General features: G+C 40.2%; 1 protein-coding gene across 5 annotated transcripts in view; it reads left to right on the top strand.

The window, feature by feature from the left end:
* Positions 1-65: 65 nt before the first annotated feature.
* ARHGAP8 (Rho GTPase activating protein 8) overlaps positions 66-19,165 on the top strand; it is a 57,739-nt gene continuing 38,639 nt past the window's right edge. Inside the window, exons 1-4 of one of the 5 annotated variants that reach the window (XM_066184352.1) lie at positions 66-153; positions 9,394-9,444; positions 11,658-11,769; positions 14,844-14,981. In XM_066184352.1, coding sequence (XP_066040449.1) covers positions 11,733-11,769; positions 14,844-14,981 — 175 coding nt within the window. In that variant the 5' untranslated portion in view covers positions 66-153; positions 9,394-9,444; positions 11,658-11,732. Of the gene's footprint in view, positions 154-9,393; positions 9,445-11,657; positions 11,770-14,525; positions 14,652-14,843; positions 14,982-19,165 lie in introns of those variants that run through there. The other 4 variants (XM_066184353.1, XM_066184355.1, XM_066184354.1 and 1 more) reach the window with 4 other exon arrangements.

Below are 19,165 nucleotides of genomic sequence, written 5' to 3'. Positions count from 1 at the left end.
CTCCTCTCGGGTTTCCCGGCTGGAGCCGCACGGAGGGCGGGGGACAGAACCCCGCCGCCTTCCGCCGCCGTCCCGGGAAACGAAACCGAAAGGCCGGGCCGGGCTCTGCTCCGGCGCCGGGATCTCCTCCGCAAGCCGCACCTCTGGTAAAAGGTAAAAGGCAAAAGGCAAAATTAGACGGGCTTCCTAGAGGGAGAGGGGCTGGGAGGGGCGCGGGGGCGATGGGACCCCGGGGGCTCCTCCAGACAGCACCTCGGAGACGGGTATGGATCCATGGATCTATGTAGGGATGCGTCAAGCCATGCGCTTTGTGCTCCTCGTTTTGGCAACCTGCTGGGCTGCCCTAACGCACCGGGTGGGGTTGTTTGTTTGTTTGTTGGTTTGGATGTGAAGTGCCCTCTCCAAAGGGGAACCGACCATTTGGCTGGTCTGGGATCTGACCCACGTTTTGCCCCATCGGGCAGTGTGGTTGCGCCGAGCTCACCCGGCGGTGGCACAGCCAGGCTATCGGTGCGTTCCTTCTGCAGGACACCCTCTTGATTACTGTTTCCCGCAATTACATGGTTCAAAGGTCGTAACAGGAAAGATTGATACTGTAGTAGATGTTATATGAGGCTGTTACTTTACACCGATGTTTACATTTCTGCTTGAGAACGGAGTTGAGGTTATTTGCTCAAGGATACGACAGCTGAACGGGATTCTGTACATTGAGAACATGTGTTTGGTGGGTTTGATTGTGGGTTGGTGAATTTGCACTCTTGTGGATATTCCCACTGACTCCTAGGAGAGCTCCGTGGGGCAAAAAGTTTCTACCTATTATTCCTCTTGCAGAATTTGAGCTTGCATTATTACACTGACAAGAAACAGAAAATGGAGTGACAATTGCAGTAGGCATCCCATGGTTGTCTGGATGTGGTACAAGTTGTGCATCTTGACACTGAACACTCTAAGCCATAAAAAAGCTCTTGCAGACTATCTCCGGCAATGCATTGGTGTGGTGTGCTTTCAGGGTTCTATTTCCTCCCCTTCGTTGACGAGTCGCTTGAAAATGATTTCTCTTCACCCCCACTACGGTAGATATTTATAAGTAGTTAGTTCACTTTTCAGCACTCTGTATGTGTTGCGTCATATATGTGGCATGTAGTTAAAATCCGTATTGTTGTGTGTATGCATAAGGAGCTGAATTTATATGGAACCTTTCCAGATGTCTGAGCAATGGCTCCGCTGTTTTGTCACAAGTTTTCCCGGCAGAAGGTGACACAAAGTTTACTTAAGGCTGATTTAATTCCTGGGGGAGCTGCGGTAGGCTGCGAGCTCACACTAAAACCGGTTCCTCTTGTTTGCTGCCTTAGCATTCCTGCAATTCCTGCCATCCAGCCCCCCTTCTCAAGACACCCTGGTAGAAATCCAGCAAGAGGCTGAAACCGTTCAGGCCAGACAAAAGAGATCGAACCTCTTCCCACACATTCGCAGCAGGGAAGCAGCCCAATCCCGGTTGGATGCCTTTTCCGTTCCCACAAGGATAGCCAAAGGGACAGCCGGGATTCCCGTCCTTGCTGCAGTATTTTGTATTGATGTCCTTGCTGGCGATTTGGCTTTCCTTTTTAACACCGGCCCCCTACTCTCTGAGCTCATTGGTGGCTCAGCTTCTCATCAGGACTTGAGTAAGTGCAGCCTGGGTGGCTGGACAAAGAAGTGATGCTCCTCATGGAGCAGGAGTCAGGGTCATTGAAGGGAGGAACTGTATTTCAGACACCAAAGCCTCTCCCAAGGAGGTGCGATCCCTGATTTTTGGAGGTGTTTTGGCATCTAAGTGTGATATTTCCCACTGAGGTGTTACAGACCTTCAGGATGCTGTCTAAAGGGGCTTGCTATTTTAGCCTCTAACCGAGGAGTTCGATAAGAGTTCTCTGAGTAGATCAGAGTCAGTCACTGATGTTTCTGTAACCAAATATATTACTTTTCAAAGGTGCTTTGACACAGATAATTGATTCCAATATCTTCAGACAAAAATATACGGTAATGCTAGGTGTAACTTTATTACATGAAATGAAAGAAATTCCTTGTGTGATTTTTTCATTGTTAGAGCAGGAATTCAAAAAGTAAATAAGCATGGGGAGATAAAAGCTATATTTTTTTTGTTCTCCTGGACTGAATAAATGTTTGATAGTAGTACTGCCAGGGGAAATTTCTTAACAGTATTTTTCATACTCCCCTATGAACTTGAAACATTAAAAAAAAAAAAAGAATAGGCGCAGAGACATGAAGTCATTGTATTCAAAGCTGAGTGAGTATTATTTTTATAGGTTTTAAATTTAAGAGTTTTTTTTTCAGATAAATTGTTCAGTGATTGTGTTTCACTAGTTTTTTATAACTTTGAAATTAACCCTGTAGAAGACTTTGGGCTGCCTCTTCCATGTGGGTCACAAAGACGTCAGGGAATACTTGGCATGATGCTGCAGGATCATGATGATAAAGGTGATTATCAGAGCTTCAGGAAGGACTTAGTTGTTCTGTGACATAGGGTGACATCCCCTGACACAGTGAGACATGGTGACAGCAGAGCCCGCTGAAGATAACATGTAACAATTTACATCATATTCCAAGTCTCTGCAGACAGACACATTAAAACCACCCCCCAAAATTTAAACTAAACCTTATGCTCCTTACAGAATTCTCACTGGGGATTTTACTGAGCCATCCCAGGCTCGCACTGATTAGTATGGAGCCTTGGACTAGGTGTGAAAAGGGATGCACAGGATAAAGTTTAAAGGTTATTTACAAAGAAATAGGTATTTTTTTCCTGATGTTGCCCTCTCACACACGTGTGTTTACTAAAATTTTTCCAGAGATGCCTACCAGCTAAAAAGCTGTAGACCCACCTCTGTATAAATGTTAAAGAAAACTGATTACGTATTATTTCTTAGACCACTGAATGTAAGGTCTATAAATGCATGATAATGTGCATGCTGAAAATCCAGTGTATTGGATGCTCCGTCTTGAAATACTCCATGGTGTCTTTTATCAAATCGCTAAGAAGAATTAGAGAAGATTCAAAATATAAATGTCATGACAGTGTTTTTAATTTTAAGAAGGCATTGAGTGTATTACCTGCCATAGTAGAAATAGGCAAGACTAAAGTGCTTTTGTTCACAGAGTCTACACATCTTTCCTGTTATCGTTCGCTATTTCAAATTGTCACTTGAGGCAGAAGAAAAGCACAAAATTTCTATGTTTGCTATATACATAATCTTTCATGTGTTTGCACACACTAAATATATAGAAGAAATGAAGCAATAGGAAAAGCCAGGAGTTTCATGGGATTCTTTACCTCAATCTCACTCTCTCTTTTGGTCAATGTTACCAATGAAAGTCTGTAAGGTCATGTGAGTTTCCAGTTTAGAAGCTGTCCCAAACTGTGGAAGCCACTTGCTTGTGAAGTCCCACCAGCCGAGTGGCCGCCAGCTGTGGGCTCCCAGCACAGGAAGGACATGGAGCTACTGGAGCAAGTCCAGGGGAGGCACCAAGTTGATCCAAGGGGTGGAGCACCTGTCCCATGAGGAAAGGCTAAGGGAATTAGGTTTGTTCAGCCTAGAGGAGTGAAGTTTCGGGATGAACTGATTGTGGCCTTCCAGTACCTGAAGGAGGCAACAAGAAAGATACAGAGAGACTATTTACAAGTGATGGGAGTAACAGGACAAGGGGAGAATGTGTCCAACCTGACAGAGAGTAGGTTTAGATTGGATATTAAGAAGTTCTTTCCTGTGAAGGGTGGTAAGGCCTTAGCACAGGTTACCCACCCCTGGGCAGTGTTCAAGTGGTCAAGTGTTGGACGGGGCTTGGAGCAACCTGGTCTAGTGGAAGGTGTCCCTGCCCATGGCATGAGATGAGCTTTAATGTCCTTTCCAACCCAAGCCATTCTGGCATTCTGTGATTGTGTGAAATGTGAAATTGTTTTCGAATTTTTCTTTGGCTGTAATTTCAAAGCATCTATAAAAATCTGTGATTCGAAATATCAAGATTCTGAGGATGGGATGCACTGATGCGAATAGAGGGGGAAGTTGAGGTGGACTGCATTATGGGAGGATTTGGTTTCAGAGTTAAAATTGAGGTGGCTGCTGTTGCTGCTGGATTATATGGCTAGTATTGAAGACATGAACTGGTTTGGGCCCTCCTGAGCTCTTTGACCCCAGCAGAACAATCACTGAGTTATCTGAAACACTCCCTGGCTGCCTTGTCAACTCAATGGACACTGTGCATTGAACTCTTGTAGTAAAACACTTGTATGCTTTAAAGCATTACATTTCCTGCACAGTAAGTTACCATAATGAAACAAACTGTCCAGCTTGCAAATATTTTCATCTTAATACTTGTGAGTTAATGGAGAAATAATTGGTTTGGGCAAACCAACAGCTAGCTGGGTCTTCAGTTAAGAAACAGTCTTAGTTAAGAAACAGTCTAGGGCAAATGAAGAAACAGTGGAAGGACAGGCATTGTTATCATCATTTAAGTTGATTTTGAATTGAGATTTATAGCTAAACATGATCACCCTATAAAATGGCGTTTGGAACTCTGGTACTTTACAGTACTGTTTTGTTTTGTGCAGCTTGGAGGCGGAAGGGATGATGGTATGCCTGGGTATTTTAACAAGAACTAGAAACCTTGACCTGTGTTGAATAAATATAAGAAGAACAGGAATTTATTTTAAAAGTCCTAATTTATTCCACCCAGAGGAATCCCCAGTGAATAATTATGCAATTAAAAGAACTCTTTTTATCACAATACCCCAACCCTTTGTCCAGTAAGTTCATCGCTAATTGTCAGAGGAATTCAATTAAACCCCACAATCTTAAAAATATACTTGTCTGCAACTGAAAATATGTAATCCCTTGAGATAGAACCTAGTTAAACATAATTCTGCCACATTAGTGTGTACTACAGTATATTAATTTGGAGAGCAAGTTCCAGAGATGACTGATCATTAGTGTTTATTATGATTACATTATAGTGATTTTGTTTCGTCAATAACCAGTTATGCTGAAGCCAAAAAATGGTGTAGTGTATTTATTGCAACCACTTATCCATGTTCAGATAATTTTATCCTAATGACAGAGCAAGCTTACATCAGGCTTTCTGTCAACTGGTTATACATTAGGCACTTTTTTTTACCTCATGTGCTTGTACTGTGCCAGATGAACGAGTGTATGTGATAAGAAAATATCTGCACTGTTTCAGACGACAAAAATGTATTTCCAAAACTTTTTTGCTAGTAATGGCTAGAAACAGTCCCTTTACTGGGAATTGGGAATGACTGATACATTTATATCCAGTAGGGAAACACTCTTTATTTCACTGTGACATGCTTAATCCTTTCTCATAAATAGATTTTTGACTCCTTCTAACAGAAAAGGTATGGCAGGGGGTATGGGGGAGGAGATGATGCTCATATGTTTTGTGGTCAGTGAAATGACAGTGTGTCACAGATTTTCCAGTGGAAGAAAACTGGTGATAGGGAGTCACGGTTTAAGGTTTCCTTACCTGCTCCAGCTCTGCAGCTGTGACCACAAGCATTATAAAGGCAGGCAAGGTGTAACGTACTTTGAGGTTGGACATATGTTTTAACTGTTTCATCTGGTGAGTGTCATCATGGCAACCTGCAAACTGACAGAAGGGAGAAGTAGATGGCATATGAGGAGGAAATTAGGTATCAGTGAGAAATTCTTCTCTTGTGAGGGTGGTGAGGCTCTCACAAAGAGAAGCTGTGGCTGCCCCATGCCTGGAAGTGTCCAGGGCCAGGTTGGAGGGGGCTTGGAGCAACCTGGTCTAGTGGAGGGTGTCCCCTGCCCATGGCAGGGGTGGGATGAGATGGAAGATCCCTTCCAACCCTCACCAATCTGTGATTCTGTGATCCTGGAATAAACAGTGAAAAGACCCAACTGCATGAACTTGGGTTCTAAGTGTAGGACAATATATAGCATCACTGAGAAAACACTGCTCACCTGTTTTCCAAGTTGAAATGGAATGGGTGAGCCCAGTAGAAAATTGCTTTCAGAGAAATCAGCACTGTTTGATCACTGTAGAATTTTGTAGGCTAGAGTACAGATGCTCTTGACAGAGAGACAGTCTTCCTTCCTTTCTGATTTTCAAGGCTGTCTCTCAATCCATTGAGGAATTAACCTTTCTGTATGCTCCTTCTCTGATCATTCTGTGAAAAGAGGTTCAAACCCCCCTAAACTAATGTGATATAGAAAGAATAAAGTACTTGGATTGAATATGAATTCAATCCAAATTGACGTATGAATACAAATTGACATATGATTTTAAGTTTTACCTCTTTCTCTTACATTTTAACATAATATTTTTTCATGTTAGCCTTAAAACCAGGGAAGTTCTTGTATTATTTCTGGGACAGAGTAGTGATACTACATAGCACAGTGTTATTTTGTATGGAGAACTGGCAGTTTTAACAATTACGAATTTTTTACTGATTTTATTAACTCTGAAAGAACAGAGGTGTCAATATAACATGTAATAACCCAAGCAGTGTTAAATTTTATGCACACAATAAATGCTGAACAGTTGCAGGAATATTTCTAAATATTTTGCTCTAAATATTAGCATGACATTTTTCTGTGCTCAATGGTAAGGTCATCAATTTATATAGTTCCAGTGAAGAATAGCTGTTATGCATTTAAGTTTGATCGAAATATCCATGCATAGTTGTATAAACTTTTGTAACTACCTTGGTTTCAAAGACAGGTGTTTGCCAAGGAAAGCAGGAATGGAGAATATGACTCCGCTCCCTCTGAATTATTATAACTTTAAAATTAAGGGGCTTTCAGGCAAAGACATGGGGAAAGGGGTAACAGTTTTTTTACTAGTATGTGTAACAAGGAAAAGAAATAACAACAAAAAAGAACAGAAAACCCAACGAACAATCCCTTCCCACTCTTTGAGCCATTTCCCCTTGGGTGCAGTTCCAGGCACAGCCAGCAGGGGCGCTGCTGGCTCCCGGCCGGGCAGGGTTGGTGCCATGATTCCCCCGCGGCTGCAGGGGGCGCTGTGGCGCGAGCTGAGGGAGCACGCGGTTAATGGCGGCTGGGCCGAGGCGAGAGGGGGCAGGAAAGGGGCTTTGCTTTACAAACCCCCCAAGGACAGCCGATCCCTGTGCCCCTGCAGGACTCTCAGAAGCGGCAAGCTGGGACAGCAGGAATGAGCAAAATCCCCGCGTGGTAGTCGAGATTTATCAGAAATTCCGCAGCTCTAGCTGGAACTGTGGGACGTCCCGGCAGGCGGGGGACGCGGGGGCTACAGTGCAGTGAAAATCCCAGAGCAGTGCCACAAAGACGGCGGGGCTGGGCAGTGGCAGCCCGGTTCCTGAATGGGGTAGAGAGAAGCTCCCGTGGCGGGGAAAAGGAGCTCAGGGATCCCGGGGTTTTCCCTGAGGTACCCGAGCAGATGGTGAGGGGTCCTTTGGTGAGGTCAGGTGTTAACAAGGCCCCAGTGCAAGGGCCGCTCATAGGACCGGAGCTCCACTCAGGATAAAACAAGGGCAGCAGGAGACGGAACCCCGCGGTGGAGGCGAATTGTCCCCACAGCCATCGCAGCCTCTCCCCTCTCCCAGTGCTGAGAGCACAAGGGAGAGCTGGCACCCAGCCCCTTTTCCCCTTCCCCTGGTACCTTTTTCTTCCCAGAGAAACCCCCAGGTAAAAAGAGAGAGCAGCCAGCTGCACCCCTCCCCTGAACTGTGGCAACTCTTTTCTCTCTCTTACTTACCCGGTTTTTGTGTCTCCTAGCAACACGTATGGGGGGAAATTCCCTGAGAGAAAGAAACAAAAGGAAGAATCCTAAACCCCAACAGTAAACTTGCATCCAACTTTTCAAAGTAATAATCCTTTAATTTTAAATATTAATTTACCAACCTCTGTGGCATCAGCATTCAAATTATGTGGTCGGGTTTTTTTTTCAAGCTGTCAAATTATATCAGCAGAGGCCAGAAGAACCAGAGCTCTGTGTGTGCTTTCGCTGTCGGACTCAGGGTCTATTTGCTAGTTCTCATCAATGTATTGCCAGCAGAGAATGGCAGGTCAGTAAAGAGTATGAAAAGAAACTATGCCAAATAGCTGAAACCAACTGATCATGAGAAATACAGACTTGGGGTCTGGTAGACATTGGGTAGGAAGTACACTGAGGAAAAATACTATTTAGGGCAGACAACCTAGGGGAAGACAAGGAGAATGTTTTGAAAATATTTTTCGCGAGTATATTATGCACTCAGCTCATGTATTGCTGTGTTTATAGATTCTGTAGCAAATTTCCTGCAGTATTATAAATAATAAAATAATCTCCTGAAAGCCCTTTACCTGGTTTTGTATCTGATACCCCTTAGCAGATACTGGCTTTACACAGAATTCTCACCCCATCAAAATGTAAATTGCAGACTGATGTTACACGGTGAGCTGTGTCAAGCCAGTAACAAAGAATATCAGTGAAAGGCAAGAACATCGGGAGGAAAAATGAAGAGAAACCACACTATTTACATTTGAAGACGAACATATCTGACAGCTGAGTGAACAAAGAGAATAGGCATTAAAGACGCCTGTGCCTTGACAAATGTTGGAGGAATCTCTTGCCTTTGTTTGGACTCGCTGTAGATGGGAGTTCATTACCAGACAGTACTGTCTGCGACTGCCTTCATTTCCACTGAAGTAATAATCCTTTAGGGATGTCAATAAGTAGCAAGCTTTCCTCTGGAGGAAAACAGTCTGCGATATTTTGTAAAATACTTCCAAATTTCTATTATTAATAAAAGGCTTGTAGTTTGGGTCTTTTCAGGACTTTTTTTTTTTTTTTTTTTAAATTGCTTTTCTGGTGGGATGGGGTTGGGGGAGGCACTAAGTCACTTTACTAGAAACAGTGGTACGTGCCATGGAACACTGTTAAGGTGATTATGTTGTCTCCCAGGAACAGAGAATGCTGCTGCGGTCAACAGGAAATCGGTTTCTGAGGGTGCTACACTAAGTTTGCCTCCTACCTGGAAACTTTCTAGTAGTTACCCCAAGGGAGCAGTGAGCTGAAAACCAGGCAGATGGCTTCTTCCCCACTTCCCTTATTCTTTGATTCCATGTAAATAATTTCTAGCTTCACACTAACTTTCTGTGTTAAACATTTGTAAATGTTATAACACTATCACAGTTGCTCTCACTTGTACAGTAACTTTGCTGTTCAAAAGCCAATGTTTTCCAGCAGGTTTCAGGGGAGATTTAAAGCTGCCCTCTCTAGACTGAGCCACTACTTCTAACTGTGGCATTAGCAATTAGTATGAAGGAGAAATTGTGTTCTGTCCCATGCTGTGTATTGAAGGATTGTATTTATTTGTTTTCCTTCAAACAGGGGCCAAAGGAGACGGCTTTTCTCCTTCTTCTATGAATTTGTTGTGTACAGGTAAAGCCTTACAAAATATGGGCCTTATTACCCGTGTAAAATCATGGCTGAGGTGTGTCACTGCTTATCCTGACGCTGATAAAGCTTTCTGTTCTCTTGGGAAAGGTGCATACTAGAGGAATGACTGGAGCCATGAACACCATGTGTCAATGTTTTGTCCTTTACATCCCAGAAGGCTGGGAAGTGGCACGTTTGAGTGAACGGCCAGTAAGGGCAGAAACTCTGCCCTAGTGAGTGCTTGGTGGTGTGGCTGTTTTGCCTTTCCTCCTGTGCGTTCCCAAGACTTCCCTTAAGCTTTCCCATTGTAGAAACATACAAATACTGGAATGTGTGCAATAAAGATGGATCCTGCTGGAAGAAGCAGTGGTCTCTGTTTTTTTTTTTTTTCCAAGCTGCTGCAATAAAATTCATTGAGACATTCGTTACTCACATCATCTGACAAGCATTCTAGTGTCAAAGATATAGCCTAAATTTTATGACTTGTGATTTCATTTATGGTTTATGGTTTAAATTCAATAAACTGGAAAGGCCTGGTGTAAATAGGTACTTCAGAAGGAAGGTAAAGCCCCATTTCCTTGTAAGAGCTTTTGGAAATACTTGGTTTGGATGAAGTCCATGAAGCTCAGATATATTGAACATGGGCTTTGTTTGTTCTGAAAGTACAAATTCACAGGTCCCTGAAAACTTCTCAAAGTCCTTAAATTCCTTATTTTATCCTTATTTCCTAATTTTGTAGCTTGGCTTCATATACACTTTTTCAACTTTCTTCATTCAAATTACATATTTATGTACCATTTATTCCTGACCATCACAAGTGGAGATAAGCAGTCAAGTACTTATGAACACACCGTCTCACTTACTAAATCATCTACAATATCTGGAACAGATTAGTTGCTAAAAAATTACATTATCACACTAGTTAGTCACTGTTAATCACAGAAATACCTAAATATCAATATCTATGAATAATAAAAATTGAGAACTCATTGGAATATCAATCACTATGCATTTTAATAGTAATACAAATCTGACCTAGAACTGCTTTCTTTTTAAGAATATCATTGCTCAGTGAAAAATGGAAGTCCCATTCAACTTAATGGGACTTTCCCCTGTGTATATGGACTTTTAAACTGAGTTTACTTTAAGTGGAGCTGATTATTTTCCACAAGGAACAAGTAAGATTATTACAAAATCATTGGTAAGTTTATGAAAATTTTTGAAGGTGTAGAACCTGCAGCAAGCAGCGAAACTGTCTGGACTTTTTTTTAGTCCAAAATAATTTCCCGGTTTTAGTGATTTGAAGGCACAATACAAAATCTGATGTCTTGGCAGAGGACAACATGGTTGTGTATGCCTTTTTTCAACCACCAGGCCATGAATTTGTCCTTTTTGTTTCTATTTAACATGTTCAGATAATACCAAACCAATGTAAACCAAGGGGCTAAACAAAATTCAAAGGAGAGGCCTAAAAGCTCAGTTTCTTTCTCACCTCCACACCTGAGTCTGGGTTTTTAATGTAAGGGAAGTACACATTTGGAAGTACTCATTTTGCTTTTTGGAGCAACTGCTTAGGGAAAGAGATCCTCTAAAACTTGTTTTTTGGCCCTGATTATAATTTTGAGTGTGTTCCTTAGTACTCTGTTTGCAAAGCACAGAGCCTTGACAAAAAGTAGGGATTACACACAGGAATGGGTGTTTTAAATTTTTTTTTTTTTTTTTTAGTTTTTTATATGTTAATGCTCTCTTGACATTTTCATAAAGCTCTTTCATTTGAAATATGAGGCACAGAATGTTTCCTGTAATAAAACTTAGAATTGCCATAGAGAAGTGACATGGTGTGAGGGTACAGAGTGTATATATCATCATCTGCATTAAGAAAAAAAAAAAAGTTTTAAGTTGTTTTCAGGAGTGAATTAGTCAGAAATTCTGATATTTGTCATTAAAAGGTGTGTAATACGTAAGTACTTTGAGGAACAACTCCCTCAAAATGAAAAGGGCTCAGTTTATTCAAACACTTTGTTATGAATTAATAGCTTTTTTTTTTTATGTTGCAGTTTTTAAATAGTTTTATAACACTCTTGTAGTAAGAAAATGGTAGCCAAATGTCAATGAGGTAGGATTTCTGGGGTGCATTTTTTGTTTGCCTTTGCCATTTGTGTAGTGCATAAAATGTGCCACATTGTGATGATAGCTTCCTTTGTTTATTTTTGTAGGGCTGACCCAAGGATCATTTTGTCCTTCAAGAATCTGTTGGCAAGGTTTGCAAAGACTTGTTCCTAAGGGGAAACATGTCTGAGGTTGACTATGAGAAATTAGCTGAAATAGGTAAATATTTTTATAATATTTTGAATTGCATCTGTGTAGAGTTACAAGCGATTTAATAGAGTATCTCCAGCAAATGAGAGTGTTTTCCAACATTCTGTAATATTTCTTGGGGCAATCCAGAATTAGTTACAGCTTCTGTACTGCTGTGTACCCTGTTGAAGCCATTAGGGTTGAAGGTTAGTTTAATACATGCAGTTTTTGTGAATTACTGCTGGATCTTCCTGGTGCCAGTTTAGGCTATTGGAACATCACCACCATCACACGTTGTGGCACAAATGGGAGTCATTACTCCAAGTAGAGAGCACAGCATGTTACTTCCAAAGATGTTAGTTGTGTGCAGCAATGTCAACCAAGGCATTAGGGGCTCATCATTTGGAAAGATTTGCATTACTGTTTTTTTTGTTTTCCTTTGAGTTTTTGAAGATGCCAGGCTGAACCCCAGTGCAAGGGTCTCCCAGATCTTGTCCAGCCTGCCTTGATCTCAGCCTCCCTTTCCCCATCCCTTCCCTTTGCTCTGGTTTCACCACTTTATGACTTCCAGGGGCAGCTAGCTGACATTTGTACATCTAGGGCTTGATACAAAATCCATGGAAAGCAATTTTCATCCTCAAACTTGCCAAGCTCTGTCTCACATTGCCTCCTAGGCTGGGTTAAACAGCCCTAATGGTGTGAGTACTAAGAGAAGATCCTCTGCTACAGCCTGTGGAGCAATGAACTCCTCTGTCATTTGCAGGAGAAAAATAGAGCTGAGGTCTCCCTCAGTGTGAAACATTGAATCTTCTTTCTTATTGATGTTTATTATGAAAAATCTCTTGAGCTCCACTCCCCTTGTTCAAACAGGAAAAAGAAAGAAAAAAAGAAAAGTAATATATAACGAATTATCTCACAAAGTTAGGGCTATGTGGCTTTTCAGCAGGTATGGTTAATATTGGGATTTCTGCAGACCTTGTGAATAAGTGCAGTACAAATAGGTGTACATATTTACTTTGCTTCTCTGGGTCTTTGGAATGTCTCAAAGTCAGATTGGTTGTTTCTTTTGTATTTTTGAGCATATACTCCATTTTTAATAACACAGCTCCCACTTCACATCCCCACAGATGAGCAGCTACTGCTTATTTTTCTCTTTTCTCTTTGAAACTTTCTTTCCTTAGGTGGTTAGGAAAAAAAACCCAGAAATCCTCAACCCTAATAAACAAAATAGTGCTTTAGTTATTCTGAGCTTTAACAAGACTTAAATATTTTTATGAAGAAAAAATTGTGGAATTTATCTAGTGCATTATGTTTGTGTTATTATTCTTCCCAGCTCTTGGGAAAAAAAAAATCAGAAAAGTGAAAGAATATTTTCCCAGATAAGGTTAGTGTAGCCTTTTATATATGATAAGCTTTTAAAAGGCAGAAAAATAGACATTTTGTAGATAATAAGGGTTTAAACATTTTTGTTTATATGAAGGACTCTAATGGTGTCTCTCTAAAGGCAGATTTTTTTTTCCCTATAGGACTGCTGATTTATTTTCTGAGAAGGCTTTTATGTGAATTCAGACATAAGGAAATCTAAAAGTAGTACACGTGTTGCTGACTCCTTTGTGTTTTGGAGAAGCCCAGCTACTAGTGGCATTTTTCATCCTTGTGAAATGCACTTTTGGTACAAATCATGTTAAAAATGAGACAATAAAGCCTTCATATGGCTATTTGCAGGATAGAAAGATACTGAGAGATTGTGAGTGGAAAGCATTCCAAAATATTTAATACGAGTTTTTCTCTAACAGTTGCTATCTGCTGGCACATAAATCTGGCTGAAATTGTTATTTTCTCTGCCCTAGTGTGCCTTGAGTGCTGGTCAAGGAACATGAGATATGCAGATGATGAGAAGGCAAAATATTCTAGTGCTTTTTAACATGACACTAATAATGTTATAGATCATAGAATAATGGAATACCAGATTGGAAGGGGATGTTAAGGATAATGTGGTCCAATGTTTCTTAGCAAAGGCACAGTTAAGACAAAATGGCCCAGCACCATATCCAGCTGACTCTTCCAAGTGTTCAAACTGATAGATAAAAATGTTAATTCTACCTTAATAAAACCTGCAGGATAAAAAGAGGTGGATGATACATAGCAGGTGGTACATCATAAAACATTAGTTTTTCTCTTTACCTGTGTCTTCTGTCAAGCCAGCAAGACACTCGTGTATTAGTTATTATTACTTATCCCAGATTCTGTTGATTTGGATATGTACTTAGTATGAGCTTTTTTTGGACCTTACAACAGTCTGGAAAAAACTTGGGTGTGAAAAAACCTAAACAAACGAACCCAAAAAGTCCTGGAACAAGATTGATTAACGCTGTGTTGCCCTTTTCAGTATTGAATAGATTTTAATTGTAGTATCTAGTTCAGAATCTCCTGAAGCTGGGACAAGGCTTCCCATTTTATTGGGATTTTACTGGGCTTTTGAGCAGAAATTTACACCCTTGCTTGGCCTCTAGCTGGAGTATATACTGGATGGACATTTGGCTGCCTTGCCTATTCCAGTTTTGGAAAGTTAAAGCATTTCTGGAGGACAGTGGATTTTGGGGGAGGTGAGATGGAGGCTTGTTTGCGATTTGCTACCTTAATGCAAGCTGTGAATCTGCTGTGGAGAGTGTTCTCATGAGGTGTTAATGTGGAGTAGCTGGCAGCTGGCTGAAGCTTCAGCTTCTCTGTTTGGGCAACCTTGAAATAAAAGGCAGGAAATTGTAGATGGATCCACGCAGATTAAGGGAGTGTAAAAAATGTTGAGACACCACCAGCAGTCGTGAGTAGCAGGGTCTCAGCTTACCAGCTGTCCAGTCACAGAGATTTTTGTGAGCATCACAGGAGATACTAATCTTAAGGAGTGTGTGAAGGTAGAAATGGAGTATTGAAGAGTTTCTTTAAAGTGTAAAGAACAAGAAGCTGATTTGTAACTGCAATGAATAGTAATAAAGACCTGTGGTTTTGTCAAACTGAGTGAAAATTCAGCCATTTAGTAATGTACCAGAGGCAGAAGTTCTTCTCGGTTCATGAGCACTGAAGTGTGTTCTTGCTTGCTCCTTTAGAGCTGCAGAAAGATGAAATGGAGGATACACGCTCAGAACAGGAAGGAACATTTCTGCCTCCACCAACGGAGGATCCTGAGCTGAATATCAATCACCCGTACTATGATGTTGCAAGACATGGGATCATCCAGTTGGCAGGTATGTTTGGGAGCCCCGATGGTTTTACCTTACCACACACATTATCACCCTTTTCTTACTATGCTCAAGGTGATTCATAGGAATCATGTTGATGCTTTCAGCTTTCATCCTGCAAACGGCTGACTCGTAATATGTGCACTCATTTGTAGTTGAATTATGAGCCAAATATTTGAAATTAAACGTGCTTTAAAATATAACCATAGCAATATCTTATGATCTAAGGCCTAACTGTGACTGCAACACCTCTGTACTTCATTTGTGATAAGCCGTTTTGTTTGCCAAGTCATCTGAAGAGTTGTGCAGCCACACTTAATCATTTTTGTTGTCTGCCCTGCAAACGGTGTGCAGCTAGAGATATGAGTTAAATATATAAAAAACTAACAAAAGGCAGAAAGAAAACAGTTGACATGAATTTTAACTGCATTTATCACCTGGATTTCTGTTGTGATTTGGAGAAAAGTTATGGATACATAGGATATTTCAATATTGGATCCTTTAATGTTTGCAATTACTTATTTTTAAAATGTTCTGGCAACATATAAGACATGCAGCCATATTTATGATCTAAAAAGCACCTCTTTAAAATGTGCATTGCCTACATTTTTTTTCCTTTTGGCTTGTTTTTGGTATAAACGTGCTTGATAAAATAACATTAATAATCACAATCCTAAACTAAGGAAATTAATATAATAAGAAACAAATAGTGATATTTAATCTTCATCCTAATGATGTCTAAGATTGTGTTACATTGTATACATGTTTTGTATTTTATACTTTGAGTATATAAGCCTAGGTTATGATTTTTCAGAAGATTATGAACCCAGGTTATAATACATAGATACCTTCCTGATGTTGAGCCATAAGCAGGATGACTCAGGTAAACATCAACTTTAGCAAAACCGGTGCTCTAGGGCAGTGAAACCCATGGTAATTTGACTTCTGACTGAGAATGGGAAGAGGATTTTACCCGTAATTAAGTCCAAACCTTTGGTGTACTTCTGGTTTAATTTCGCTGGTGCAAATTTTGCCTGAAATGTTGGATTACGTCTGATGGTTTTGTCCTTAGCACTTCAATCTTTTGTAGAGGAAGAAAAATTCCCTGGCCATGTTTAAGCCCAGAAAAGAGTGAGCTTACCTGCAATTTCAGCCAGAAACACTTGATGGGGGTTTGCCAGTCTGCTGGACAGTTTAAATGCAAAGCACAAGCCAGTGCTGTGCTTCAGACTCCTGTGGCTGCAGCCTCCAAAGTAGCTCCAAGGTGGGGTGGAAGAGGAGAAGGCAGAGGTGCGCAATAAGGGCAGAACACAGGAACGGTGAGGTCATACCAAAGGACATGCTTCACCTCCACGAAACAAGACCTCCTTATCCCACTGTTAACTGATACGGAGTCAGGTCTGAATGTTTTCTGGATTTACATTCAAGTAAGGAAAAGATGAGCTCTTCAGAAATCCTTCCCTTCTTGGAAGATGACAGTCCCTTTGGAAATAAATACTTTTAAAATTATTTGTACCTAGTTTGTAATGGCTTTCATATATTTGCGTAAGACAAAGTTTGAGTTCAGTGTTTGTGTTAAAGCAATTCAGAAAGCTGTTCATTCATTTTTATTCATTGATTGAAAGACAATGAGATGTATTGCTTGAAATGACTGAAGAAACAAAAAAAGATTTTAGGTGAAAATATTTGCAGTAATTTATCCATCTGTTAGTCATTTAGTTTCCAACAGTTATTTGAAAAAAGACCAAACCCACACTAGAATTCCTTCTTGCTCTTCATAAATTAAAATTCCTTATACCTGATTTCCCTAACAATAGGTTTGACTATATGCAAAGGAGATCTTTTGAGTTGTATTCATACAGTGTGAAAATGCAATTTAAAAAAAAAGGAAAACATTTTAAAAAGATATAAACTTCGTTAGACTTAGGTATGTCATGAATCTCAATGTGCAGCTGACAATTCTAAGCGTATGTAAGTGGAACAGGGCTACTGTGCTGGTTCCTTTTATTTCTGTTTTGGGGGAGAAGTTTCAATCTGTTTGCCTGAAAGCAAACTCAGGATTATTTTTCTTTGTGGCAAAAAGGAGGGGACATATAAGCATACCAGATTCATCAAACTTCCCTATTTTCTGTGGTTGGCTTCTATAATATAATTGCAGACAACTTTTTGCAGTACCTTGTTTTGAATATGTGCTTATTTTATAGGAGCCTGTTTTTGCTGCTTGTGCTTTTATAAACTGCTAGTGACATTCTTTTATGCATTAAACAGAAATTTTAACGGAATACAAGTCCACCATTATTTAAAATTTTCATTTTCCTCCTTAGCCTTTTCTTGCTTTCCTATTTAAATTTAAAAATTTCATGTGTCCAGGTCTTTGTAGAGACTGTCCATGTTTTCTTTTTCAAGGTCTAGTTGATTTCATGCCTCTTTTTGATTTTGAACCAGTACATTAGAAACTGATTAGATTAGAATGTGGATCAGACTGTGAAAGGTAGATCTGTAATTTCGGTTTTTTAACGTGTAAGGAGAAATTGTAGTGAATAATGTCATTAGCCTAAGGCACAAGTTCTAATAATTTTCAGTCATATCAGAGACAGCTTTGCTACTTCTTGCAATACCTTCAGGAGCAGATCTGTGGTCTGTAGATTGCCGTGTCACAGGAAAGAACTGTGTTTAAAAAAAATTTTTTTTATTCTTCTTAAAAGATTTCCTTTGTTCAGTTTTTGAATTTCCAAAGTGTATTCCTGAAACCAGTATTTCTGACTTTGCTCCATGAGTACCCTATTGGGGAAAGCAACAAATCAACTGGAGATACCCAAGACCTGGGCACATTTCACAAAGGAAGCTGAGGGCTCTGGTTCCTGACCTATTTGTAGCACAAGAGCAGATTTTAATGTGGGCTTTGCACTTTACAAAGCATGTCCAAATAATTTGGGTGTCAGCATGTTTTCCTTAGTAGCTACAAGAGAAGCTCCAAGGTAAAGGCTGCTATCTGTGGAAAACATTTCCTGCTCTAGTGAAGAGGAAACTTGTCTTGAGTGATAGAAACTTTGGTTCAAATCCTTCAGGCAGAAGTTAAATTTGGATTTTCCAAGTTCTGCACGTGATTTTCTCAGAATGTGAAAGGAAATAAATTCTTACTTACTGCATTTTTCTCTTTGAACATCGGACTGTAAGTTATAGCAATTTTTTTTAAGACAAAACTGAGCTGATGGTATCAAAATATATGGACATGCTTTCTTGCTGAACTTGAAAAAAATATAATGGCATCTCCTTTAAACATCGTTTCTTGAGCAAAAAGACTTGCTAAAATAAATGATGACTTAAAATGCCAAATTCAGATGTGAATGTGAACTCGTTTTAGTTTGGGTATCCTGAAGTCACAGCACAGATCATTCTACACCCGAATAGACCTCATGTAACAGAAAAGCCTAAGCTGTTTCCCCTTTGCCAAGTCAAATTAATTATATTCCATTTCTATTTGACTATTCTGTTGTTTCTTTGCTTTCCTTAAATTTTCTTCTACGCTTTCCGTGAATTATCAAAACAGTTGGTTTTGAATCACTGAAAGTAGTTTTGATGTTCAGTGCCCCTTTTCAAATTAGTCCAGAGAGTCAGCCAGACAGAGCTGTGTGGACATTAGATCCTCATTTCAACTTACCTTACGTACCTTAAGAAGAGAACAGATGAAATGTAAATTAATAACAGTTAATTTACAAATTAATTACATCAGAAACCAAGCCATCTCTTTGCTTTCATCTGATCTGAAAAGAAATGTCTCATGACAAAGTATTTTCCTTATACAAAGTTTAAGAGAAAGACTGTTCATGGAGAAGTCTTTGATGAGGTATCTTGGCTTTCTGAGGGGAATAAGCAGGTTCCTCATGTGGGAAGCCTTCCTGAAGGTTTGCTTATAGTCATTCTTGTTTAGGAAGACACCTGAGCATGTACTTGATTTGAATTGCAGTTTTAGCACTTTCCAGAATTAGCCAGGTGCAGTACAGTTGCAGTCCCCTCACAGAAAGTTGGTTTCTACGTGCACGTGGACATGAGTAGAATCCAGAGGAATGAATGCAAAGAGGAAACTTTGTCAAATCAAAATGAGTCGACTCTTGAAATTCAGAACTTCAGTTGGTGTCATTCTCCATATTCCCATGGTGGTTCTGGTCTCTGTCCCAAAGAACAGACAT

Source organism: Chamaea fasciata, unplaced genomic scaffold (genome assembly GCF_029207755.1).
Source record: "Chamaea fasciata isolate MVZ Bird 193981 ecotype frontalis unplaced genomic scaffold, bChaFas1.0.hap1 SCAF_5, whole genome shotgun sequence".
Classification (NCBI taxonomy): domain Eukaryota; kingdom Metazoa; phylum Chordata; class Aves; order Passeriformes; family Sylviidae; genus Chamaea; species Chamaea fasciata.
Note: the sequence above shows the minus strand (reverse complement) of the source record. Positions and strands in the feature narration are given on the sequence as shown.